The sequence below is a fragment of the Marmota flaviventris genome, chromosome 20 (genome assembly GCF_047511675.1).
Source record: "Marmota flaviventris isolate mMarFla1 chromosome 20, mMarFla1.hap1, whole genome shotgun sequence".
Taxonomy (NCBI): domain Eukaryota; kingdom Metazoa; phylum Chordata; class Mammalia; order Rodentia; family Sciuridae; genus Marmota; species Marmota flaviventris.
In genome coordinates, this window is record NC_092517.1 from 1,562,756 (window position 1) to 1,590,105 (window position 27,350).

General features: G+C 53.0%; 1 protein-coding gene and 1 pseudogene across 3 annotated transcripts in view; one reads left to right on the plus strand and one right to left on the minus strand.

Moving 5' to 3' along the window:
• The window catches only part of Frmd4b (FERM domain containing 4B), a 124,942-nt gene that overhangs the window by 46,165 nt on the left and 51,427 nt on the right, over positions 1–27,350 (plus strand). For all 3 annotated transcript variants that reach the window (XM_027931898.2, XM_071605843.1, XM_071605844.1), the window contains exons 5-7: positions 3,825–3,909; positions 26,244–26,300; positions 27,184–27,206. In XM_027931898.2, the coding sequence (XP_027787699.2) occupies positions 3,825–3,909; positions 26,244–26,300; positions 27,184–27,206 (165 nt within the window). The remainder of the gene's footprint in view (positions 1–3,824; positions 3,910–26,243; positions 26,301–27,183; positions 27,207–27,350) is intronic.
• LOC114089987 (small nucleolar RNA SNORA2/SNORA34 family) lies at positions 19,286–19,410 on the minus strand (annotated as a pseudogene).

Here is a 27,350-nt window from a genome sequence, read left to right on the forward strand (position 1 = left end):
CAGATTCTCCTCACTGTGCTCCTTGGTCAGAAGGCAGAAACCGAGTGTGGAAAGGCACTCACCCTCTCTGAGACCTGGGTCCTGCGCTGTGGTACTCCTGGCATTGTTTTAGGAGACAGCCTGGGGGTCCATGGACATGTGTGTGCCTGGGTGTGTCTCGGGCAATGAGGCAGGAAGCCTCAGGTGACCTAAGGATTCGTAACGGGGGGCAGAAGAAGGTAGAGGACAGGTTCTCCAGCGAGGCCTCCGGGCAGGGTGTCCGTGGCAGCAGGCCCTCCTTCGTGGTGGAGAGTCCTGCCGGGCTGCAGGGATTCCGCAGCACCCTCAGTGCCACCCACCGAGGTCAGGAACGTGCCGCAGCCTGACAGTCAAAGCCACCTTCACAGTGCTAGCCCCAGCCGGCCACTGAGCGTGCCTCGGTGCCCTTCTTGGCTGCAAGCCCAGCTCTTCTCAGCCACGTGGCTTTGGGCACCCTGGACACATTCGAGCTGGTGTGGTACCTCTGTACCGGGGCTGTTGGAGGAGCCCATGTGAGTGATGGAGCATTCATCATGAGCTACCAGGCTTGGGTCGGACCCCTTCTCCTTTGTCCTGGGGGGAGGCCCTCAGCCCGGATCCCCATTATTCTCCATGCCCAACTGTCCCCTCCCTGAAGGACTGACCCCCCACACCCATCCCCAGCCCTGCTGTGCTCTGGTGGCTCTAAAGAGGTGGGCCTTGGAATTCCCATGGCCTTGGCACCTTTGGTATGGACACTCCCTCTCCTGGCCCTCACACCTGGACCTGCACCCTTCTACAGGCTACCTGCAGGTGGCCCTTGGCGCTGAAGCCCAGGCAGGGGGAAGGGCTTTGCCGGCAGGGGATACGGAGCAGCAGGTAGAGCAGCTTTTAGGACTTCTCCAAGACTGCTGTCCACCCAGGGATGACAGGAAACCGCTGGACTCCCAAACGCTGGGGAGGGTGGACCCACCTGAATTGGCCTTCAGCCCCTGCTGTGCATCTGGAGACCCAGGATGGCTCTGGGGTGGAGCCCGAATGAGTGATCAGCAGGTCTCCCTGCTCGGAGTGGGGATCAGGTCTGAGGCTGCAGGAGGTCCTGAGATGACCCGCAGGCTGAGGAACCCCAAGGAGGACTTTGTCAGGCCCCACAGACCTAGCAATGCCCCCAGGGCAGAGCACGGGCAGTTGTGCTGGGCTCAAAGACCCAGAAGACCAAGAAATCCGCTCAGCCGGGAACCAGAGAAGTCCTACCTGGTGGGGAGAGCTGGGATTCCATTTTCCTCTTCTGTGTTGAGACAGATACTTTTGTAGCCTTTGCTTCCTTCAGACAATGAGCCCAGGAAAGACACTTGGTTTCCATTCTGGATTTTACTGTTCAAGTTTTAAAGAGGTTCCCGGCTGGGTCCCTGCATTTCATCATAGTCCCACTGGTAGAGTGAGAAGGGTACGCTGTCCGTCTCCACCGAGCGCCGGCTGCTCAACCGTGTGCCCCTCTGGGTTCCACACATCGGAGACCCCGCTCGTTCCTCTGGGGCGTGGACCAGAGTAAGAGGAACAGAGAGCAGAGCAGCTGGCCCCAGCCCGAGCCTGGGATCCACATGACTCTTCCCAGCTCCGTAGTAGTGACTTTGACCTCCAATAGGTACCGAGGTGAACGTGTTGGCCACCTAAATCCAAGGACAGTCCGCCAGAACAGCTCCGGGGCTTGCTCTCTGACCGCCGTGACGGGTCCTCTGGCTGACAGCCTGCATGCTGTCACCATCATGTCCCACTGATGGGCGGTCAGGTGAGCCATCGGGAAAGACAGAAGATGCTCACGGGAGGAGCCGGAAAGGCGGCAGCAGAGCTTCTCGGAGCAGCTGCTCTTCCCAGAAAGCATCCTTTGTGACGCTGTTTGAAGTTTAACCCCAAAACCTACGCCAGTCCCACACCTCTGGGCTCGTTCCAAAGCTGAAAATTTAACCCTGGGCATCAACGGAACAGAATCCTGGAGAAATCCCCTCTCCCCCGCCAGTGCCTGTGAAGAAAGCAAAGAGTGTGTTTCCAAAAAGGGCTGGAACAGACGGCCTTTATCCTGTGAGTCTGGGATGGTCCGTTGGCTTCCGTGAAGGAGCCCAGGCAGCCGAGGTCCAGGTAGAGCAACTGCACTGGAAGGAGGAGACCCTGGTGACAGCAAGCTCTGCCTTGGTGGAAGCCACCTTGTGACAGTCCAGCACGTAGGACTGGGGTCGTGGCTCAGGGGCAGAGCCCCCGTCTGGCACTGTGAGGCCCTGGGTTCAGTCCTCAGCACCACACGTAAAGGCACAAAGTGAAAAATCCATTGGCCACTAAAATCGTTTAAAAAGAAAGAAAGAAAGTCCAGCATGTCGTCCAGAAAAGACGCCGCTCCTGGCATTATCCCCCCAGCCTGGACCCGTCTGTGTTCAGCAGACGCTGTGTCCTCCTGGCCTTCAGAGAGGCCGATCCCAGCACCTCCGCTGGTCTTTCTGACAGAAGCGACATCACAGTGTCTCCATGGTGAGAACCAGCTCAGTTCCTACCTGCCCCAGGTGGTGAGAGCCCCCAGGTAGGCGTCACTGTCTTCACTTTATAAGCCAGGGGACTCCCTTCCTCCATGACACCCAGTTCTAGATGCCGGGGAGAAAAGGCTTTGTGAGCGATTGCTGTTAAGATTGTTGAGCATTTGACACACGTTATCAAAGCTGATCTTTCCAGAGTCCTATGAGGTCAGTAGGATCCTGACACCCACCCTAGACCAGACCTGGAAGATGAGTCATGTGCCCCAGGCCACACGCCTGGAACCGCAGAGGTGGGGTGGGGTGCTCGCCTCGGGGCTTCCCGGACGGTCCCCACCCACTCACCTCATGGGGTGAACCCCCTAAATAAAGACAGAGGCTTTATTCTCCTCCCTGTGGAATTTTCCTAATGATTCAACGTCACAGGGTGGCGATTGTCGAATGATTTTACCGTCTCGGTGATAAGATCGCCACGGGTGGCTGCGTTTCATTACTGCTGAGAGGCGCCCAGAGCCATTCCTCGCGCCCCTCCAGCCTTGCATCATCTGCACTTTCTCCAGCTCCGGAGCAAGCGCCCTTCCAGGCCCCAAGCTGCGCGCTGGCTGGGGCACCTGTTTCCCCACGTGGGAAACCTGTGGCCTCAGCTCACGCCCAGGGGTCCCTACAGACTCAGCTGAGGAGGGACAGAGCCTGTGACACCAAAAGAACAGGCAAGATCCTAGAAAGGGGGCCCTGGAGAGGCCCTCAGTACCCTGATCTGCATGAGAAAAGAGCGAGATTGGCAGCTGCAGAGAGCTGGGCTCCCAGCCAGGGAAAACCCAAGTCTAGGAGGAGCCAGAGGAGGGAGGGTCTCCGGGTGTCCTGCAGCTCTCTGACGATGGGTTGAGCAGTGGGGGCCTGGGTGCACCCCAGCCTGACACCTCTGAGCCTCGAGGGTCCCCTATGCAGAGTGTGGTCAGCCTCCTGCCTTCAGCGCCGCACCCCGACCCCCACCCCGGCTTTGCGTGAAGCTCTCGGAGGTGTTCCAAGCTCCCCAGAGCACGTGTCAGAGAATCCGCGACACACGCGGGTGTGTGGCAGCTGGGTGCGTGTTGAGCCTCCCTTGGTCTCGCCGTCCAGCCCACAGAAGCATGGCCGGGGAGATTCTATCTGCAGGTACCTGTTGTACAGATGGACGGGAAGCGCACAGGTCGCCTGGTTCCTCCGAGTTCTGCCTTGCCGCAGGGGCACGCGCCATGAGGCCACGCAGTTGTGCCGCGATGATAAGGGAATAAATCTGGAGAAACAACCCCCTGTGCTGTCTTTCAGGTTTTACATCGAGAGCATATCGTTTCTAAGGGAGAAAACCACCGTGGAGCTGTTTTTCCTGAACGCCAAGGCCTGCGTGCACAAGGTAAGGGCCATGTGCCTCTTGGCCTCGCTCACTGAATGCCGCCAGGGCCAGGTCACATTGAAAGTAAGAAGAGTCCACTCTCCTCTTGTTGGTACTTCCTACCCGCCTCAATCCCCACCCCCGAGTGGCGGCTGGTCCTTCCCAAGTCCCCAGGGGTAGGGACAGGCACCCAGAGTGATCACGCTGGCACCCAACCTCTGTTCTCCAGAGTGGCCAGCGCCACACACAGAATGCCCGGGGAGGCTCTGGTGATTGAACCCTGTCAGGCCAGAACCTCCCTGGACAGGCTGTGCCCTTTGTGTGAGTTTGTGGAGAATAACCTGGAATACACTTGGTCATGGTAAGAGGCCCCTGTGCACCGGGAAGATGGGCTTGCTGCTGTCCTTGATGGCATGTCCCATGAAGGTCATCCGGGCCCCTCGGCGGGTTCCAGTGCATCGTCTTGCTGGTCCCCTGACAGGCTGGTGCATCCTTTATGGACAGAGGACTGTCTAACCTCTGCCTGTCCTTGTGGGTTTCCTGTTTCTTTCTCACGTTCTCAGGGCAATATTCTTGACACTGAAAACTGCTTTGTTGATATCAATGTAGCCACTTCTTTGGGTTGATTGGTATTAGCAGTTTCTTTGGGTTTTGGTATTAGCAGATATCTTCTACTCCCCACCCCCAGTACCAGGGATTGAACCCACTGAGCCACATCCCCGGCCTTTCTAATTTTGTACTTTGAGACAGGATCTCGTTAAGTTGCCCAGACTGGCCTCAAACTTGCGATCCTCCTGCTTCGGCCTCCCAAGTCCCTGGGATGGCAGGTGTGCACCACCGCGCCTGGTGTTTCTGTTGTGACCTGTGAGTTTCTGTGTATCGACTGTCTGCTTGTCGGAAGCAGACAGCTTAGGAGTTGCGTCTTGATTTCTTGGGTCCTGTTTGAGCATCTGCCTTTCAGCTGGGCTCTGCCCTCTATTGACCCCCAAGTTGATCATCGCACAACCAGGCTCACCTCGCCCACCTTTCTGTCTTGTCTTTTCTTTGTCCTCTTTGGGTTGCGTTTTCTTGTCCCCTTGTTGGGTCATGGGCTGCAGCTGCCCTGTGACTTGTGGTTGCTTTGGGGTTAAATCTGCACATCTCCTGCTCACTCACCAAGTCTGCCTCCACTTGACATCGCGCCATTTCCCGTGGAGAGCAGCACCATGCGGTAATTCCCCCTCTCTGCTGTTTAATGTCGTACGTTTCACTCCGGGATGTGTTACAGACGCATGAGACGTTGTTATTTTTGTGTAAACTTTTGATCCCCTTTAAAGACATTTAAAAAATTTTTAAACCATGGATTTGCCCTGTGGGTACTGTTCCTAATCTCCACCTTCTGTGTGGTTGGTGCTCCTGGGTTGTAATTCTGCTTCTCCCTGAAGGACTCTCTGGGCACTTCTCCCTGTGCACTTGCTGAGACCCCTCCTCTCAGCTTGTGTCTGGGACCATCTCCATTCACCTCTGTTGGGACAGCTACTTCACAGGGCAGAGACCCCTGCTGCCAGCATTCTTCCCCCAACTCTGTGGAGGTCTCGGCTCATGTCTTCTTGCTTGCTAACGAGAAGTCCCTGCTGTCCCTGACCCAGTGTGTCTCGTGAGCTGCGTCTTTCCCTGACTGGTGACTGCTCTGAGCGATTTGAATGTGGGCTGCCTGGTAAGCTTTTCTTCCTGCTTCTCCTGGTGGGCATTTACTGAGTGTCTTGGAATTTGGGGTTTACCATTTACATCAAACGGGGAAATTTTTCAGACACTGTGACTTTAAATGTCTTTTCCACACCTGCCCTGCTTGTGGGGCCTCGGGGCACCTGTTCTGCAGGGCTCGGCTTTTATTGAGTCGCTCTTGGTGGGGTTTCTGTTTGCTTTGGGTTTTGTGGTGGGGGTGGTGGTAGAGTTTCTCTGCTGCGACTGATTTCACTCATTTTTCTTTTGCGTTCTGATCTGCATTCACCTCGGTGGGTCCCCTGGAGTCCCTGACTGTAGAGGTGCTACCTGAATGCTCTTTACCCCTTCAGGTGTCTACCGTTGAACATATGAAACCTAGTTACGATGATCTTCTCCATGTCCCTGCCTGCCTGTTGTGATATTTGTGCCCTGGGTGGGGACGATCACCCCCAGAGGTGCGTCTGCTGGGCAGGGGTGCAGTTGCCCCCAGAGGTGCGTCTCATGGGTGGGGCAGATTCGCCCCCAGTGGTGCGTGATCACCCCCAGGGATGCCGTCTCCTGGGCAGCAGCACAGTCGCCCCCAGTGACGGTGCTCATCGCACAGTGAGCGCTCGGTGTGGTCCCGTAAAAACCCTCCTTGGTGGCGATTGCTCTGTTGCTCATGCAAGGTTGGCTCGCAGGTCTTCAGCTGGCGTTATTTCTCTTATCATTGGCGCAGTAAGTTCCGCTCGTCTTGAGAGAGAAATGAAAAGCTGAGCTCTCTTACATCTCACCCCCTCTTAGGAATGCCGGTCGCAGGGAGCTCTTTCTAAATGGGCGTCTCTGTGGCTTGTTGAAGAATTTAGAACTCTTAGGAAACATCACAGGTCGTTTGGACTGACACTGATAAGATGTTTTAGAATTCAGCTGCAGGGATTCAGAGTGGGATATTTTGTGTCTAATTACTATTTAGGCAGCCGGTAACAATCCCGAGAGATGTCACAGAACCAGGTAAATGTAACAAACTCACGCTCATCCGGCATCGGGGCCCTCAAGTCACTTCTTAATGATTTCTTAAGAACATCCTGCACAGATCTATCATCCGAACCATCGCCGGACAAGTCAGTAAGTTCTATGAGATCACAGCCGCCGCTGTAGGACACGCGTAGGTAATCCACCACGGATTGGTAAACTGAGTCACCAGGCTGGTAGCAGCTGTTAACTCAGGGCTCACTGCTGGATCCAACGGTGCACAGAGCAGACACCTGCAGCACCTCCAGCAGACCCGACCCACTCTTCCTCCTGTCCTCGGAACAGCTCCCCCTACTTCTAGTTCCCTGAAGGCAGATACGCAGAGGAAGAGAGCTCTTACCTGCAAATATTGACAAAGCCACGTGTCCCTTTACACACCTGTTAGGAGGGAATGTGACTTGCCAAGAGGTCTCATATGTCTGCAGGAGCTCCGCACAGCTCTTTGGGGAATTTGGTTTATACTCACCAAATTCAGCCTCACGCACGTGTCCTCGACCACACAGGGTGGTTCCCCGTGGTTTTGTCAATGTCCTCGCTGCTCTGCGCGGAGAACACACCACTGGAGACCCTTGAGAGTGTGCAAAGAACTGTCCCTCCTGGTTCTGAGTGTGGGTGTCCAGGAGGGTGTGAAAGGGGGAGGAGGAAGTTTCCCTTTCGTTTTCTCCAAAGCCAACTCCTGTGTGCACAGGGACACACTGGGGCACTCAGGGCATCGCTGGCCGTCCCAGTACGTGAGTGGCTGTGGCCCATGAGGAGACGTCCTCAAGGAGTCATGCCATATCTGTAACCAAGGGAAACACGGCAGTGTGCACACCTAGGGTCAAAGTGGCCACCTGCAGTGGTCAAAAATTCACTTTGTAGTGTTAGTGTTCATCCAAAAACAAGTGAAAACAGTTCTGTAAAAAGAGAACCTCACGACCAGTCTAATGCTCCAAAAGAAAGATCAAACACCCCTTTGGTTTCTCTCCAGTCTTTGAGGTGTCAGTTCACGGTCAATAGTTGCTGTGTAGAGAACTATCCTAAGGCACCCGCTGTGAGGCTCTGTGTCGGGCACGTTCGGCCACAACTCCGAGAAGTACACATGGAGCCCCAACCCTGCAGTCATCCTGGGTGCCACCTGCCAGCCTGGCTAAAGACCACTCGTAACTGGGAATACACAGAGCATTTCTGGATCTGTCTTCTGGTATTTTTAAGTCACAAATTGAACATCAGTGAGTATTAAATTCATTCTCTAGGGAAAAAAAAAACTACCTTAGTAATAACTTTTTGCATTTGGTAAATCATGCAAAAGTCATTTATTTCTTCTGAACTTCAAAGAAGTACTCCATAGGCTACACAATGAACAAAAATATTCCGTGCACTTCTGTCCTGGAAGCCTTGTCATAGGTAAGAATGTTCACTGTATTAAGGTTTGTATTAATGAAAGATCTGAAGGACCTGAATGCCTGTCGATAACCAGAGCCCCGCTTGGTGACACCTGCACCTTCCGTGTAGAACAGTGCAGATGATGGCTGCTCTGTTTCTGTCCCCCGTGCCCTGCTGTAGTCTGCAAGGAGAAAGTGTGTCACAGATCATAGCAGCTGTTGATCTTGATGAAGAAAAAGTAATTCTAAGGAAGGTCTCAGGGCTGGGGCAACAACCGGCTGAGCTAGCTAGCTGTGTGACCTTGGGGAAGGTTCTTGACCTCCCTGAGCCTGTTTCTCCTGTTTCAGAAAGACACGTGAGATGGGGCAGCGTTTCTCACCTGTGACTTGTGGCTGATTTTATCACATTTACAGAAAATGCTCATCTTTAAAGAGCAGGCTCCTGCCTCTCTGCCCCTTCCTACACCGCAGCCAGAGTCATGCAGACAGTGAAAACCAGCCAGTTCCTCTGACAGGGGGCACAGAGATTCTTCAGCACACTGAAGGTGGAGAGATGCTGGGCTTTGGGTATTTAAACCCACAGAATGTTTAGTACATACTAAATCGTGGTTTAAAAACCATGAATCAAGGGCCAGAGACAGGACTCTCATTTTCACTACCAGTTTAAAAGGGGGTAGGGTAGATCTTTTTCCCTAAAGAAGGTGAGCAATCACTCCCAGCTCCGAGCACCTCCCGTGCACCCGCTGTGGCCGGCCCTGCAGAGAGCCCCCCAGGAGGCAGACCCTTCTTACAAGTCAGAGAGCAGCCACAGGGGTCCAAAGTGGCTTGGTACTCAGGAGTGTGTGGACAGTGACCTCGGCCAGGTAGACCAGCAGGAGACTCTGCCCTGAGCAGCGTTCCACGTTGGACTCAGCTTCTCATCGGCCCTGGCCTCTGGAGACGGAAGTGCGGCCAGTAACTTGGCACCCAGGGACGCCTGTCCCTCGGCTTACAGGGGGCACTGCCGGGTGCTCCCTGGGTGGGTCCACTCCGTCACTGTTAATCCTCTCTGACCCCACTGCATCCTTACCCAGTGGACAGATGGGTGCCGGGCACAGAGGCCACGTAGCCCCCACAGTGTGACGTGGCTGGTGAGCCGGAGGCCAGAGTCTGTGTGTTGACCCCCAGGCAGCTGCTCCTGATGGGTGAATGGGTGCCTGTCTCTCCCTTCATTCTGGACAACCTGCATGGTGGTCGGTCAGGAGTGGTCAGGGGCCACATGCCTTCCGCAGGCTGGGCTGGGGACAAAGCATGTCCTGGGGGGCAGTTCAGGGGCACCACACCTGAGCTGGAACCAAGCCTTCCCCTGCGGCTCTCCCCGGGAGTGTGCACACGGCACTCAAGGGAGGGCCCCCGAACCTGTTTGGCCTCCCTGGCGAGGGCGCGGAGGGGCACACCTGGCCTCCGCAAAACAACCACCTGTGCCAGGGGGTGATGAGCTGGAAATGCCGAAACCGGCCCTGGGGCCCTGGAGGCCGCCGTGCGCAGCTGTGGTCACCGGGGGAACCCGGGACTGCCCCAGGTCACGATGCTTTAAAAATGAATGAGCTGAAGACAGACTGGCCAAGTGACAGGGTACTGTCCCCCTGTCCCCTTGGGTGTGTGGAAATCGTGACCACAGTGGGAAGACAGCCTGGGAAGAGCAGGGGGCTCCTGGGCGCCTGCAGTGGAGACCAGGCACACGGTGGTTCCCCCTTCTGCACAGGAGTGGCAGCAGCTGGCCGGTGACATGGCAAAGGTCCCCAGAGTCTCCTGTGTCACGGGCTTGGTCCCCCGTGGTGCTGCTGAGAGGCAGTGGGAGTTTTAGGAGGCTGGGCTGAGCTCCTCACTGGGGTCATGCCCCTGAGGAGGATTGTGGGGTCCCAGCCCCAGCAGTCCTGCTCTGCCGCACACCGTCCTGCCCAAAGCAAGGAGGCCAGCCAGGCAGGGCCCGGAATCTGCAGACTGGGAGCCAGGGAAGAACCTTTCCTCTTGGTAAATTGCTTGTCTTGGGTACTTTGTCACAGTGATGGAAAGACCGACACACAGCTCTGTTCACCGAGCTCGCCAGGCAGCAGGTCCGCATGTTCACATTTAATCTTCACGACAATTAACATGGGCAGGCATTCCACCTGACAGATGGGAAAGGGGAGGCGCAAGTGGCCGAGTAACTGGCCAAGGCTAAGTATCTCACTAGGGAGTGATCGGACCCAGGGGCTCTGGCTGCAGAAACCAGGGTCTTTGTCTTTATTTGGGTAAAGAAGTCACTGCGTCCCTATTAAAGGCCAGCGTCTGTGGTGAGGGCTGCCTATCACTGCAAGGGTCAGCAACACTTACCAGCAAATGCCATCATTTTACTCTTATTGATGGCTGCATAGATCTCCACTGTGCATATACACCACAATGTCTCAATCCATTTATCTGTTGATGGGCAGCAGAGTCGATTCCACACCTGGCTATTGTGAGGTGTGCTGCTAGAAAGCTTGAGGTGGCTGTGTCACTTACCACATGCTGATTTTAGTTCTTTGGGATAAACACCCAGGAGTGGCATAGCATGGTCATATGGTGGCTCTGTTCCTAGGAGTGGTCGTACTAAATCGTGGTCCCACCAACCATGTGAGTGTGCCTTTCCCCCACGTCCTCACCAGCATTTATCATTCTTTACGTTCCTCGTAATCACAATGGTGATTGGAGCGAGGTGAGATCTCAGTATAGTTCTGGCCTGCGTTTCCCTGATGGCTAGAGAGGTGGAACATTCTTTCACGGATTGGTTGGCCATTTATGATGCTCCTTTTGAGAAGTGTCTGCTGAGTTCTTTTGCCCGTTTATTGATTGGGTGATTTGGATCTGGGGTGTTCCGTGGTTTGAGTTCTTTATCTTCTGGATATGAATCCCCTGCAGAGCTGCAGCTGGCAAAGATTCCCCCCTCCCCGTTCCGTGGATCCTCTCCTCACTTCCTTTCCTGCGCACAAGTTTTGTATTCTGGTGGCATCCCACTTACTGAGGCTTGGTTTTATTTCTTGTGCTTTTTTGGGGTGGGGGGGGTCGAGCACCCTGTTCGGCTGTCAGCTGTCTCTGGTACTTGGAATCGACGTGGAAAGGCAAGGGAGCCAAACGTTACGACCGTGTTGGAAACAGAGTCACTGCGAGGCTGGGCAGCCCTGTTGATTCCCCCAGCCCTCTCCCCCCAGTTCTTGACCGGGGCTTGCTAGGTCTTCCCTTCATCAGCAGGCGCTGTGACAGTCATCCTGAAACATGGGGGCAGCAGGCAGGTTGTGCAAGGTCCTTACAGACCTTCTGTCATTTGCATCTGAGCGTGTGGATCCGGAGACATGGAAGCTCTTCAAGGCTCCTGCAGGTTGGGGGAGAGTTTGGCCCTCTTCTGCTCCCCCTGAAGGAATCCCTCTATGGAAGATTTTATGGACGTATGAAAAGATGTGCACAAAATACTCTGCAAAAGAGAAAAAAAAAGAACCTTCACATTATCGTTTCTAACAGTGGGGAACTGGAAGGTGCTTAAATAGTCTTGAACACGAATTAAATAAATGGCGGATCATTCCCAGGATAGGATATGAAAAAGCATAGGCTGTCCCTCCTCAGCCCATGCGCAGACACGTCTAAATTATTATGTTGTTGCACTTGAAAAGAGCCAAGTAACAGAACGGTGAACCTGGTATGGTTGGTTCCGTGTTTTTATTTATTTATGTATTTATTTCCAACGTACTCATAGGAAAAACTAGAAAGTGCACCGCGGAGTATAAATGATCTCGGAGAGGGAGATAGGGAAAAGCTTTTGCTGTCTGAGTAATGCTTTTCCGACTGTCTTCCACCCGCAGTGCTGGGGAGGCCGCCCAGGGCTGTCACATGCAGGGCAAGCGCTGTACCGCTGAGCCGCACCCCTGCCCGCTTTTCAGTGCCTTAAACAGGAAGCCTGAGTTAGTTTAAATCAAAAATAATCAGGGTGTTCATTAAACGTCACCTTTCCAAATGTGTGTCTAGAGAATGCGGATGTGGGTGGGAGTGTAGCTCAGGGGTAGGGTGCTTGCCTAGCACATGGGAGGCCAGGGGGCCCCGTCCACTACGGCAGAAGGAAAAAAGGCAGAAAAACACAAGGAACCCAGGAAGGGCCATGACCCAGGACCACAGCCTGCATCACACCACGGTCACACACTGCTTTCTGTTGTGTATGTTTCCTGGTAGAGTTGGGCTTTTAACTTCTGACCATTTCAGCTACTCCGACCCGACCTCGGCCTCTCTTCCTCCTACACCCTGTGTGCCCTTGTGGTGTGGAGCAGGGGACGGAGCACAGGATGCCTTGGAAATTCACGTCCTCGTGTCCCTGGATGGTCACCAGCCCCGCGAGGGCAGGCACCAGGTTTCCTGAGACTGGACTCCTTGGCCTCTGGGGTTAGGCGAAGGGTTGCTGAGTGGGTGACCCCGTGAGTGGTGAGGAGTGGACGCCCAGATGGAGGGCAGCGTGGAGCCAGCAGAACTGGGGCTGGGGAGGGGCTCCCTGGGAGAGCGCTCGCCTCGCATGCTCGGGGCCCGGGCTCCGTCCCCAGCACCACACACTCACACGCACACAAAACCCAACGAGACAGATTCAGGGAAACTCAGCGCCTCGGCCTCCCCCGCTCCACATCGTAGGCAGCCCCCGTAACTGCAGGAGGCTGTGTGATGCGGGGAGTCTGCACTCTGCACCCGGGGAGCCTGGGTCCAACAAGTCACCTGACCCCAACCTGGATGTCATCGTGTTAAGCTTCACCCAGCATGAGGAGGGGACGGTGGCACCGCCTACCTCCATGGATGAGTTAACACATGTGCAAAGGTGTAGAACAGTGTCTGGCACGGTTATTGTGCTATTGTTACTACTGCAGTCCCCCTTTATGCACAGGGGAGGTTTCAGCACCCCAATGGATGCCTGTAACCAAGGACAGTACCAGCCCTATATACCCCATGTTTTCTCCTATACGTACAAAACTGTGATCAAGTTCAGTTTATCAATTAGGCACAATAAAAGATTAACAATAGTAGTGAATGATGAAATAGTACAATTATAAAATGTGCTGTAATGAAAGTCATGTGACCATGATACGTATGTGTGTCTATCTCTTTCTCTTCCAATCCGATACCAGAAGCCACTACTAAGTAAACACTGGTGGGTAGCCTTTACAGCATGGATACACTGGACAAGAATGACTCATGTCCAGAGTCTACATGAGATTTCATCACGCTGCTCAGAACGGCCCACAGTTTAAAACATGTGAACTATTTCAGGGATTTTCCATTTAACATTTTTGGACTATGATTGATCCCAGGTGCCTGAAACCACGGATAGGGAGCCCTCGGGTGAGAGGAAATGACCCTTAACAGACGTGTCCACCCTAGCTCACCTCTGCAGCGTCTCCCCACACTCGCCCTGTGCTCCCTCCAAAATGACCTGGTGTGCCAGGCTGGCTCCGCGTCTTGAACCTGCTTGTCCCTTGCCGAGAGTCCGGCTCTGCTCTCTGTCCTTGTCCCCTGCTGAGGGTCTCCCAGCCCCTTCTTTTCCTTCTCGCACACCTCCACTCATCCCACCCCTTACGCAATTCTGTCCTTTCTCTGCCTCCCACCACCCTTTCCTGCAGGGGCCAGACCTCCCAGCACCCAGAGCACCCTTTGAATACGTCCAGCTCCTCCCGCTGTGTTGGATCAATCCTTCAAGCGCCTGCATTGACCTTGGGTTTTGTTTCAATACATTTTAATTGACACATAGTAATTGTCCATATTTACGGGTACGGTGTGACATTTCAGTACGTGCATGCCGTGTGTGATGACCAGACCAGGTTAAGTGCTCAGCTGTCACCAAAGCCACTTCTGTGTGCTGGGGACACTTGACATCCTCCCTACTAGCTATTTTCAAATATTCTGTTAATTGTCCTCAGCCGTGGTCATCATACTGTGTGAGGGCAGTTGAGGTCATTCCCGATGCCCACCTGCCCTCCTGGACCCACTCACATCTCCCTCCGTGCCCGCCACTCTTCTGGGCTCTGGTGACCGCCGTTCTGCTCTCGACTTCATTAATTTTTGACACTAGGGTTCGTCTTTATCTCCCCTGAGCTGGCCCAGAGCCTGGCACACATGATAGGCCGTCCGTGAATACCGGTCAAGAGATACATGGTTTCCACTAGCAACGAAATGGATCGGAGTTTGCAAGGTGGGCTTGCAAAAAGATCAAGCCAAACTGAAAACCCATTTTGAGTAACCACCATCAAAATTAGTCATTTTCAGCTTTCGATCTTATTTTGTTTTCACTGCCTAAGACGGAACGGCTGTCTCTAAACTCAATTTTCCAGAATTGAGGTTGTACTTGTAACCTTGAAATTTAATACACCTATCAGATTACCCTGTTAGCGCTGCGTGATCCTATTGCCGAGCGCAGGAGGGTCGGCTCGGCAGCCCCGCCCTCCCTCTGCCCTTCTTTTAGGCACGTTTTTGGAGACATTTAGGAAAATCACTGAAAACTCAGCTGCAAGGTTAGGCTGACACCCTTCTCAGCGCTAAGATTGAAACTTTTCTTAGAATTCCAAGGAAATAAGCCATCGACTTCTGATTGCCTCTGGGATGGGGGGCACTGGGCATGTACCCAGGGGATCCCGCTAATCTTGAATTCTCATTTTAGACAGGTCTTCTAAAAGGCTCTCCCACTCCAGCCATCCAGCCAAATGTAACCGGCTTGCTTTCCCCCTTCTTTTAAGAGCTAAAGTGAGCACATAGATAGCCACGGGCAGGGGCAGGGGAGATGGAGAAATGAATCAACCAAAAGTCAGTAGCCAGCTCCTGACGAATCAAAATGTGCTGCTTCACAAACTAGAGAGACATCTGGTAATCGGGTCCTGTTCCAGATACCTGTTCACAGCGAAGGGACTTTCTTTTCTTTTTTGGTACTAGGGATTGAACCCAGGATGATTATCCCCTGAGCCACATCCCCAGCCTATTTTATATTTATTTAGAGACAGATTCTCACTGAGTTTCTTAGCGCTTTACTGATGCTGAGGCTGGCTTTGAACTTGAGATCCTCCTGCCTCAGCCCCCCAGGCTGCTAGGATTACAGCATGCACCACAGCGCCCGGCACTAAGAGACTTTCTTAAAGTTCACACTCACGGTGGGTGCAGTGACTGTCCATTTTTATAGTGCTTGAAGATAGAGGACTTAGCTCAACTCAACCTAAAAGAACATGAAGCTAACAGCACAAGGGTGCATACTAGTGAGTCCATCGACCCCGGAGGCTGAGGTAGGAGGATCCCAAGTTCAAGGTGAACTTCAGCAACTTGGCAAGACCCTGTCTCAAAATAATAGAGCTGGGGAGGGGCTGGGATTGTGGCTCAGCGATAGAGCACTTGCCTAGTGTGTGCAGGGCCCTGGGTTCGGTCCTCAGTACCACATAAAAATAAATAAAACAAAGGTATTGTGTACAATTATGACTAAAAACTTTTTAAAAATTAAAAAAAAAAAACTGGGGATATAACTCCCAGATAAAATGCCCCTGGTTTCAATCGCTAGTACTGGAAAACACACACACATACACAGAACATGAAGCAAATTCCTCTGTCACGGTTCCTCACTCTCAGCAGCATATCTATGGCTCTGTTTTGGAGTCATTCCATGTATCTCAGCAAACATAGCTGCACTAAAATATGCTCAGCCCATCTCATAACCTGGCTGAGCCCTAGCGTGTGAGATTTGAGAGTGTTTGCACGTGTGCTCATGTGTGTGTATTTTAATCCTCAGCGTATTCCAAGATTCAGAAATAATTTTAAGAATCAGTAGCAGAAATAGCATTCTGCAGGCTGTGAGTTTTTGTGCAGATGTGTGAACCGGCCTTCTTGTAATACGCCGTCGTCCCGAGACCAGCGTTTGCGAGACCAAGTCACTGCACTAAAGCGCAGAGCGGATTTGAAGGCCCGCCAGGCCCCGAGGAACAAAGCATCTCACTCTGTGTTTAAGAGGGCTGCTGAACGCTTTGCAGTGAGTGTTTCACCTGCCCTGGGTCGTGTGGTCTTCCCTGTGTACTTTCCTCACATTGAGATGGTATGTTTGAATGGCAGACACTTGCTAGATGCCACCGCATGCCCTCGTGGGAACTGAAGCTTGCCCCGTGGTGGCTTTTAAGGCACGCCGTCCTCAGTCCCATGTCCTCAGAGCCTGGGCACCTCTGCTGTGGCCTGGCCTCTGCCCCATCCCTCCCCGCCCCCCAGAGGGTGCAGGGAAACAGAATTGTTCCTCTTTTCACTGATTAAAGACTGAAGCCCAGCAGTAAAAAAAAAAAAACCCACAGTGACCTAAAGGAAGACAAGGAGACTGCCCTCCAGCTGTCGCCAGCCAGAGCGGATTTGCCAGGAATGAATTCTTTGTTCACTGGTCTGTCCCCAGCACCAGGAGACGCGTAAATATTTGCTGAACGCATTGAGAAGGGCTTCTGCATCACCAGACCTGAATTTCTAAGCAGCGTGGTTGAATATGAAGTATCCTGAGATACTGGAGCCGGTGCTCATATTGCGGGGACACCACTATCTCAGAAATGAGCTCTAAGAATTGTGTCAGAGCTCAGTTGGGGCCAGAAATACAGTCATACAAAAATGCTAGGATGCATACTTGAAAGGAGAGAGGAGGAGGCAGATGGCCCATTCAGATGAAAATATAAAATCCTTCAGTCTTGGAACTTGGATTATCAACGGATGAAAGGGTCTGTAGGATATTCTAGAATTATTTTAGAAGTCAAGTTTTCTTTTGCACCTCTTCTGCTTTTGAAACTCTGAGGTTAATATCTCTGAGGACATATTTTGTATTTTGAAAGAAACATGGCCAAGAAACTTCCAAAACCCGACTTACCGTCACCCACTCTGCCCCTGTCCATCCGTCCGTCCGTTCCCTGCCCATCTGTCACCCGTTTTTCTAAGCCCGACTGGAAGCAGACGTCCTTTTCCTATCCACGGTGCTCCCCGTGGGAGACATTTGAAGGGCTGTCTTTGTATTTTTCAGAAAGAAGAAATTAAATTCCAGACTTCCGTGTCACAATTAACCAGGCCTAAGAGACACGGGGGATCCTGGGCAATGGGAATCGGTCAGGAAGGAGCTAAGGAGTCGTTTCAGGTGCCCGTTGAACAGGCCAAAATGGTACCCGTCACATCTACGAAGGACACTCTGGGCTAGGAAGAAGTCAGCAGTCCATGGGTGGTGGGCACTGGCCAAGACTGTGCCCTCGCTGGGGAGACAGACAACAGAGCCCCAGCTGCCCACTCACAGGTGGAGGACTTGCCTGCCCTAAGGTCGGCCTCCATGCCCACGTGGCAGAATGAGAACGTCACCTCTACATGGGGCTGTCCCCCAGGGCTGTCCCGGGGGTGATACTGTGTTCTCAGAACAGATCTAAGCACTAATCAAGGGTCTCTTGCTGTTGTTGCTATTGACGCTATTTCCCCAAGTCCCCAGAGGACGGTTATAAAATGTGCTCTTCTGATAGCAAACCCCACCACGAGGGTGACGTAAAGACCCCTGCAGAAACAAGAAATAATGATAGGAAGCCCCAATCAGAGGCGCATGTCAGTCCTGAATTAAAGGACCCTGTGTGTCTACACGCAGGACACGGGCATGGACGCCCTGCGGACCCCGAGGCCGAGACCCGATGCAGCACTCTGACCACAGCCGGCTTTGCCCAGATCCGTCCTTTCTCCCTCTCATTGCGCCTGGTTACCTCGTAAGCACCTTGCACTTTGTCTCTCATGACTGGTTCTCCAGCAGAACCCTCTGATCCCCGTGAATGGTGCAGGGTGGGTTGGCAATGGGAGCCCATCGTCACAGCCCGCCGCGCCTGCCATCTAGCCGTCTGGGCTGGGCACCGAGCTGAGATCGGGCTTCTGGGTGTGGCTTGATCATGGCTGTCATCACCAGCGTAGGCATCAGACGTGGGTGCCCGGGCACCTTGGTGCTTTTTAGCAGGCCTGGCCTATTTAGGCTCCTGCGTCTCTGCATGGGTGAGACGTGGCCGCAGACCATCGCTCCTCTGTTTCCAGGGGAGCCTCATAAATGTCCATGCCCTGGCTTTGGAAAGGGCCAGCACAGGGGGTTATCATGAGGGTCCAGTCTCTGGCGGGGTGGCGGAGCCTGTCTCTGACATTTGACCGCGTGAGTTTCTTTCTGCCTGGGTTTACGGGGGAGGAGGGAGCTTCCTGGCAGGAGTGGAGGAAAAGAGGACTGGCCGGCCCCGGGGGACCTGCAGCACCTCCTGGTAGGGTGTCATCATCAAAGGCTTAGCTAAGCTGGGCGCGGTGGCCACGCCCGTCACCCCGGTGCCTCGGGAGGCTGAGGCAGGAGAATCACAAGTTTGAGGCCAGCCTGGGCAACTCAGAGAGACCCGTCTCCAAATAAAATATAAACAGGGCTGAGGGTGGAGCTCAGTGGTAGAGCAGCCCTGGGTTCCGTTCCCAGTACTGAAGGAGAAGAGAAAAAAGGCTTAGTTTCTTTAAAAGGTATATAGAGATCAAGTCATTTAAAAATTAGCAGCCTCTGAGGTGTCAGGCACTCCGTAGGCGCAGGGCGAGTGGCCCTGGGTGACACGTGTGGTTCCGAGCTCCCGAGGCTGGGCGGTGGTCGACGACTGTGTCTGGGTGGTGTGCACCCTTATCTGCATGCTGATAGCTCCTGCTTTAATAGCTTTTGTGGCCTTCCCCTTCGCTGACCTGGGGTCCAGTCCTGGGTCTCGGGTTGCATTTAGCCGTCACGACTTTCAGGGACGGGGGAGTCCTCCCTTGGCCCTCACTGCACTGGTGTGTTCAAGAGTCTGGGCCAAAGGCCTCGCAGAAGGAGAGAGGGGCTGCCAGTCTGTGGAGTGTGCTCCGGTGTTGTGCGGGGCGCGTCTCGGGACCACCTGGGACCCTGGTGGAGAACAAAGCCCCACCCCACCCTGTCCTGTCCCCCTCTGTGAGCTCAGCCTCTGTTCCCCTCCAGGTGGTTCTTCACCAGGTTTGAGAATCACGGATCAAACCATGTCCTGGCCCCGGGGCTGCCTCTGTGCCTGGGTGTCCTCAGGGGGCCAGGAGGCATGCGTGGGGTCAGCTGGGCAGCAGGACTTCCCTTCACAGCAGACCCTGGTTCCTTTCCTCCCCACCCCTCAGTCATTCTTTTGGTTGAAAAACTTAAAGCAACCTTCTTTGGTAATAGATTTAAGAGCATCATGATTCCAAGTGGGGGATCCAGAGACAAGCACTGTATGGATTACTGTGGAATCCGCGCATTCCACCGTATCTACCGCTCATGACCCCGATGCTTCTCTCTAAAGAATTGACCATTGGGTTTCCAAAGTTCTGAAATGGGCAACTGGCCACGGAAAGACATTTCTGCAGGCTTTTGCTTAAAACCCACAGCTTCAGCTTTGCTCTGGGCCAATCTGTTCCCTCTTATGGAGCAGGTGCGTGGAGTGGACGCGGAGGCCAACCCACCATCCCCTTTCCCAGCCGTCTTGGGCCCGAACATCTTGGCCCCTGAAGGTGACCTGGCCAAGCATGGTACTTGCCTGATTCCATCACCTTCAACATTTTTTTAAGGAAATAAATAACTTTCCTTTCTCCTCCATCCCCAACCTTTAAAAATATTGTTCAGTGATCAGCAGGAACTCGTGGGTTCATTCTTATCTGACGTTTTATAATCGATTCCTGTCGTTCAATTTTTCTTCCTCCTTCCCCATTTCCTGGGGGGTGCATGACAGTCGTATAGAGTGATGGGACCTGTTGTTCCATTTTTGTGCGTGCACGCGGTACAGCCATGCAGCCCTCCCCTCTCATCCCCCTCCCCCACCCCACCCCACTCCTTCCCTCTACTGGTTTTGATGCTCTGCTCCCACCCAGGCCAGTGGGGGCCCCTTTAAGTGGATGCTGTGCCAGTGGCTCGTCCCTGTCACTTTTGAGCACCTCCTTATTTTGTGACCAACAAGACAAGTCGCGGCTCTCCTTTGGTGCCATAGATTTGGAATCAGCCTTTTTTCCTTTGGGGGAGGATGGTCTCTAGAGACGAACATGCAATTTCTTTTTAAATTAGTTGGCACTGCATCCCAGGAGCAAAGCTCTGTGCCGTCTACCCACCCAAAAATAAAAGTACCTTGCACACACAGAGCCCGAACTGGACCTGGGCCAGGGTGGCCGCTCGTCCCTCGGTCTCGTTCCCATGCTGGTGTGTTCCTCGGTGCTGTTCTCCCACAGCCAAGCACCCATCCCCTGCTCCCGATTCCCTCTCCCTCTCCCTCTCCCTCTCCCTCTCGGGTCAAGTGTCTGAGAAGTGGTCTGGCCGGATGGTTTAGTATGTGGGGCTCCTCCTTTGAAACACACCCACCAAAACACATGCATTTGTTTGTTTTTCTTGTAATACTGTTTGTTTTTCTGCAGAATCTTTTTTCTTTTTGTTCTCAAAAGGCTTGAGGTATGCATAGAAGGTATCAATTCTGTTACATTTGTATCCAGTGCAGCCCAAGACTCCCTGGCTTTCTGACACCTGATACCTTTTTGTGCACAATGTTTCAAGTTGGCATTTCCAGAGTTGCATTGTAAGCTCTCCATCCCTGTATTACAGGACTCAAAAGGCTGCAGGTTTGGGTTTTTTTCTTTTTACTTAGTATTGAAAATCAAGGCAAATCAACTGTATAGGGAATCAAAAACCACAAGGAGCATTCCCTTTAAGAAAAGAAAGCTGTCAGCATCCACCAGATGTATATTTTATTCCTCCTTCACTTGATATTCTACATGTTATCAAGCACCTCTGTGTGTCAGGCAGTGTCTCAGCCCTGGAGACCCAGCTGTGGCCAAAATGCCTCCAGATTCACACCCTCGTGACTCTTACCGAGTGGGCAGGTAACAGCAGGTGGAGCAGCAGACAATAAAGGAAAGGCATAAGTTGTATAACGTGTTGGACATAAGTAGAGGCACCAAACAGTGGTGCAGGTTGCTCACTGCCCAACTCCAAGCCCAGCGGTGCTAAGGATGGAGTTATCATTAAGTCAAAGGGAAGAAGGACCCAGTGCAATCAGGACTTCCAACTGTTTCTTAACCTCATACTGAAGTGAAATGTACGTAGTGAGGATTGCCGAGCATGCAGCTCAGGGGCTGTCAGAAGCAGAACAGCACATCAGTGTAGCCAGTGTGGACCTCGAGGGACAGACATCGTTGGCGCCTGGAAGCCCCTCGCATGTTCTCCTGCAGCCATTGACCCCCACTACCATGCCCCTCGCCAGCAGTTACCAGCGCTGGCAGACTCAGCCCCCCTGTGCCGGGAGTCACACCATATGTGTCTTTTCATGCCTGGCGTCTCGCTCAGGCTGCCGTGAGACTCTCCCGTCTGCTGTGCGAGGTCGCTGGGGAATGAATGTTCACTTCACTGCCGCGTCCTGGCCCACGGTGCCACGTGCCCGTCTGTTCACCCAGCCACGGGCATGTGGGTTGCTTGCAGAGTTTGCCTGTTTAGTGGCACTGCCACACAGGTCCTCGTGGCCACTGGCACGCCTGTCTGGGAGGTCCACACCTAGGAGCAGGATTGCTGAGCCGTAGGCACAGGTATGTTACGTTTTGGTAGACCCCGCCAAAAAAGGTGGCCCCAAACCAACTTACAGTCCCCAACAGTGTCCCCAGCAGGGAGCACGGTTGACATGTGTTAAGGAAAACCTCTCTGCCGAGCAGCGCCGTCAGACCCACCTCGTGCATTGCAAAGAACTGCACCAGAATATTGTTTGGAGACAATTTTACCTTGTCCATGGAAAGTGGAAATGAACTAGTTGGGCATGGTGGTGCACTCCTGGAGTAGCAGTGACTCTGGAGGCTGAGGCAGGAGGATCACAAGTTCAAGGCCAGCCTCAAAATAGGGGGAAAAAAAAATATATATATATATATATAGGACTGGGGATATGGCTCCGTGGAGGAATGCCCCTGGGTTCAATCCAAGTACAAGAAAGAAAAAGAAAATGGAAACAACTTATCTAACACTTATTCCACTGTTATCTTTAGTGAAGAAATTAAACGTAACGTCATATGCTAAAAATGATAATAATCCCACAGAATGAGAACAACAGATGAGTGATAGAGTAAAAAAGAGGCCCATTATCAAGGACGATATTTAAAGTTCTGAGTGTTCGTGCTGATGCAGGTGTCTGTGCTCTCTCCAGGTCTCTATGGTCTCGGTTAAGCACGTTCAACACAGGCATGCCGCGGTCCCAGTTACCCTATCTGGTTTGAAAACTTGACAAGATCGTTCTAAAATTTATTTGAAAATAACTGAAAGGAATGTCAGATATCCATATGGAAAATCAAAGGACTTGTCCTATTAGATATTAAAATGAACAGTGAACAAATGTCATGGAATTACATGAAACTTGAGCCAAGTCGTCATCTGGAGAGAGACTGACAGCTCTACGTCAGAGTTCAGAGCGACCTCACAAGCAGTACCGCAGAAAATAGCACACGTGACTTTGCCAGGCCCTGGGTGAGTGCCCTACATCTGTCACTGTGCGGTCCACCTTATCGCGTCCCATTCTGCACATGAGGGTCGAGCTCTAGAAAGACGGCCTGTCCCAAGGCCCCACAGCGTCCTCCGGTGCGGGAGTGGGTCCCCGGCAGATGTGACTTCAGAGGCCAGAGGAGACGAATCAAGGAGATGAGATTGAAGGACACATCTGTGTCCTTCATGGATTTTACTTCGGACGACTGACATGGACGGGAAGCGGGCAGCGTTGGCCCTCGTAGCTGACGGGTGTGGCCGCAGGGCTGCAGCTGCGAGGGCCATGGCCCAGCCTTCCCGGGGCTTAGTGGTCCCAGGGAACAGGAGGCCGTGAGGGAGGAGGCTTCTGTTGCCCAGCAAGGCCGCCTGGAGGGTGGCGGGCAGCTCCCCTGTCGGGCCACATGCTCCTGCAGAAGAGTGACCTCAGGAAGGCTCAGTGCATGTCAGGCAGCTGTGTCCACTCACTCAGTGCACCCTGACCGCGTCTGTGCCTCGCCTGGGTGCCGGGTCGTGGTAACTCACGGGGAGATCCTAGACAGCACCCGGCCTCCATCCTTGTCCAGTTTGGCATTTCAGCTAGACTCTTAACTGTCCCCACCCAGCAGTGGTAGAGCGTCCCTGGGCTCAAGCCCTAGTATTGGGGACAAAGAAAGACATGCTCAGAGAGCTGTCCCCAGCGCTGGTGGCTGAATCCGTGGTGCAGCTGGGCTGGCTGAGCGGCCAGAGCGGGTCTTGACTCGGTCTGGGCTCACCCTGGTGCATTCAGCTGGCCACGTGACTCACCTCTCTGGGTCCCTTTGTCCACCCTGACCGTCATGGAAACCCACTGAAGGATCTCGTTTCCCTTTGCTCCAAGGAGATGCTGCTCTCGGGTGTTAGCTTGCCCAGGACCTATAAGGTTACCTCCGTCACCACGGCTGGAGGTGAAAGATCTCTCCCGTCCTGGCAGGTCTGCAGTCCCAAGTGCTGTCACCCTCCAGGCAGGGACACCTCAGGAAGAGCGCTTTAAAGTCTTAGTTAAATCGCACCCAACCAGGGCTGCCGAGGTCCACCCAAATTGCCTTCTTCTTGATGGTCGTGTTGTCCAGAGAACTCCAAGGACCAGTCAAGTGTCGCTGGCGATGGGTGTCAGGACTTGGAATGTGTGGCCTGGACGTCCAGACAGGGTTGTAACAGAGGGTGAGGCCAGGCTGAGGACCTCGAAGACTGGGGGGTTGACCAAACCACGCTTTCTCTTCTCTTCCCGGAACAAGGTCTGGAGAGACCACAGCCCTGCACACCCTCCCCCCCTGCACGCCCTCGTCCCCCTGCCCACCCCACGTCCCCCTGCACCACGCTGCCCGGGCCTCCTGAGTAGGTGGGGAAATCCCCACGAGCTGGGTATCCGCCTCCCGCACCTCTGGAGCTGTCTGAGCCTGGTACCTTCCACGTTTGGCTCCCTGTTTCAGTTTTAAATAGTTAACGGCCCTTCCAAGGTGGACAGTGGTTTGGCAGCCTCAGAACTTCTTATCTGTCTGATGAGCTAGTTGGTGTCTAGACGGCTCCTCTAAGGCTCGGAGAAGGCCCAGGGGTCACAGGTGCAAAGCAGTGGGCGTCCTTTTCAATTTATTGGATTCGTCTTCTGTTTTTTTAACACCCCAACGATGCACTTTTTCTTCTAAGACATTCAGGCCGATGAGACCTGAGCTTTGGGTTCCAGCCTCGTTTTGAGTCCCCTTCTTAGCCGCCACCTTCTTCAGTCCTTGAACTGAAGGAATCTGACCTTTCTCCACTTTTATCTCGTCAGCACCCACCTCACCTGTTGGATCAGCCACTCCTTGTGTTTCACCAGACTAGAAAACCCGCTGTCTCTGGCTTGAAGGACAGAGGGCCACGGAGTCCTAGGATGGATCTATCGATCGTCTGGCTTCTCTTTGATTTTATGATCTGTTTCTAGAGATTATAGGCGCACTTTGAATTCCAAGGCTGAGGCTCTGTCAGCTTTTGAAGCAAGAAAAAGAAGAACTTTGAAACACATCTCCTCCCTCCTGGCTTGGGAAGGCAGGCCTCCGGGTGGAGGGGGAAGTTCATTTGTTCTCATTTTGTAAACCAAGGGAAACTCGAGTAATGGCCACTCTTGTCGCTGTGCTGCCTGGGGGTTCTTGTTTGATTCAGTGGTTTTTATAGGAAGTTTCACTAGTTTGCTGGGTGGACATCCTCAGCACATCACTTGGGACCCTGAGCAAAGACCACCAACCTCTGCTCCCCCACCGCCGGATTATTCCCAGGGGTGACCTGGGATAACTAGCGGCAATTCCCACTCAGACCCAACAGGTCGGGGGAAGGGAGCAAGAGAGCAAGGCCACACGGGGGGCCCGGTTCCACGTTGCTGAGCACTACACATTTTCAATACCAAGTAAACCCGACTTAGGCAAAGAGGGGCCGGGGGAGGGGGTGTGCATGTGTTAAATGTGTTTTTGTGCATGGGTTTGAAAGCCCACAAAACACCCTAAACTGGGGATGGAACCCAGGGACCCCCTACCACTGAACTACCTTTCTTACTTTTGGTTTGGAGTCAGGATCTCACTAAGTTGCCCAGACTGACCTTGAATCTTCGATCCTCCTGCCTCAGCTTCCTGAGTAGCTGGGATCACAGGGGTGCACCACCACCCCTGGCCAGAAAATACCTTTAAAACAGAAGTCCCTCTCTGCCAGTTCATTGCTGCAATCTTACGGGATGCGGTAATCGTATGCACACATGTTGCAACATTTAAAGATACAGATAAAGGTAAATCTGCTATTCCTAGAGAAAACATTCTTTCACACTTAGATACTCCCAAGCTCCTGGGGTTGGGGGGGGGGGGGACATTTGTTATCCATGGCCCAGAATTTCAGTCATCTTGGGGTTCATGAAATATGAAAAAATAAAAAAGATGGAGCCCGGCAGAGTGGCCACCCCGTCATCCCTGGCGCTGGGTGCTGTAGCCACACTTGTGACCCCAGTGACTCCGGAGGCCCAGGCACCAGGATCCCAGGTTCAAGGCCAATCTGAGCAATTTAGCAAGACCCTGTTTCAAAATCAAAAATAAATAAAAAAGATCTCGGGACATAGCTCAGTGGTAAAGCAACCAACCCCTGGATGAAGTCCTCAGTACCCTCAAAAATAAATAGAATAAAACGATGGGGAAAATGATAGAGTTCATCAAACTTCAGTATAATGCAACCGGATTTTAGTCTCCTCCGCCTTTGCTGTAGGTGATCTTTAAGCATTTCCCTTTTACCCAGGATGGATCAGATTCAACTCACTAACGTGCCCCTGTCGCGGAACTGAGTTCATGCTTTAGTACTTTTGCGTTGTGTGTATATACTGAAATAATCATGCTGTGCTAGAAAGGGAGAAAACGCCCCTCAGGAGAACCCACCACAAACAACCTAGGAAAATCTGCAGAGCTGAAAAATAACTCTGCAGAGATTAAAAAAAAAAAAAAAAAAAACTATTCATTTACAAGTGGCGTGGATTTTCATCCTCAAAACCATTGTTTCTTCCCGATTAATGCTGTTACCCAAATTCCCTGCAGCTGGTAAAAACACAGGGAGGCTCCCCCTTCCCGCCAGTGTCCTGGCACCCCCGCCTGCTGGGGATGGTATGCTCCGCCTGGGGTCCCAGGCTGGAGGTGCTGAGCTGTGACAGCCTCCCCAGCCGCACAGCACTTCCTCCACCTGGGGTGGCCTCTGCTCACTGATGCTCCCTCTTGGACCCACAGGGGCAGATCGAAGTGGACAGCGAGACCATCTTCAAGTTAGCAGCCCTGGTTTTGCAGGTAAGAATGACGGCCGCCCCCTGCCAGCTGCGTGAACTGCCTGCAGCTCTGGAACTTTTGCACGGGGCCAGGGTCCAATGGCTTTTTCATCCGGTTAGTTTTTTGCCAATGAAAAAATGTGAGCTGGGGTCTGGTGCATTAGAAGAGTTTGCATGAGCTGTGGTGTGGTTCTGTGCATCTCAACGAAAAATAAAGAGGAAGCCTCTCTGCTGGAAGAGCGTCAGGACCGTCGTAGTCCTGGAAGAGAGTTTTGAGTTGCTTGAACCTGGGAGGCAGCAGCTGTGGGAACAGCTGCGATTTCCATCTAAATTTGGTAACTTTGGTACATTTTCTTGTGGTCGGGTAAAAGAGCCCTTTAATTCTTAAAGGCACCCGCCAAAAAGCAAAGGCCTGCTTACGGCTGGCTTTAAAAGTTCAGAGAAAACAAAGAGCACTCGTTGATTTACCTGTGCCTTGGCCACGCGGAGACCTTAGGAAGGGAGAAATAACTGTGGGCTTCCTCCTAGGTACTTGTCCCTTCTGCTCAGAACGAGGGATCTCTCCTGGACCCTAGTGTCCTTCTCAGTGCCGCATTCTTTCTGGGGCCATGAGGAAAGGGTTCCGTGTGTACATTCTTCTACACGGAACTCGGGAGCTTTATGGGAAAATGACCAAGAGCAAATCACCCCGGTAGCTTAAAATACACACTGATGGGGGCTGGGGTTGAGGCTCAGCGGTAGAGCGCTTCCTAGCATGCGCGAGACCCTGGGTTCGATCCTCAGCACCACATTATAAATAAATAAGTAAATAAGTGAAATAGAGGTATTGTGTCCAACTACAACTAAAAAATGAATATTAAAAAAAAATACACATTGATGGTCTCTGTTTTTTTTCTTTTTTCCAGGAAGCCAAGGGAGACTACACCAGGTAAGGACCTCCCCTGCTCTTTCCCGGTGAACCAGCCCTCCGTGTACATGTTATTTTAAATAACAATGGATGCCAAATCAAAAGCAGCCCGAGGCCAGACGGGGCCCTCAGTCCCTCCTCCAACCGAGAGCCTTTCTTTTTGTG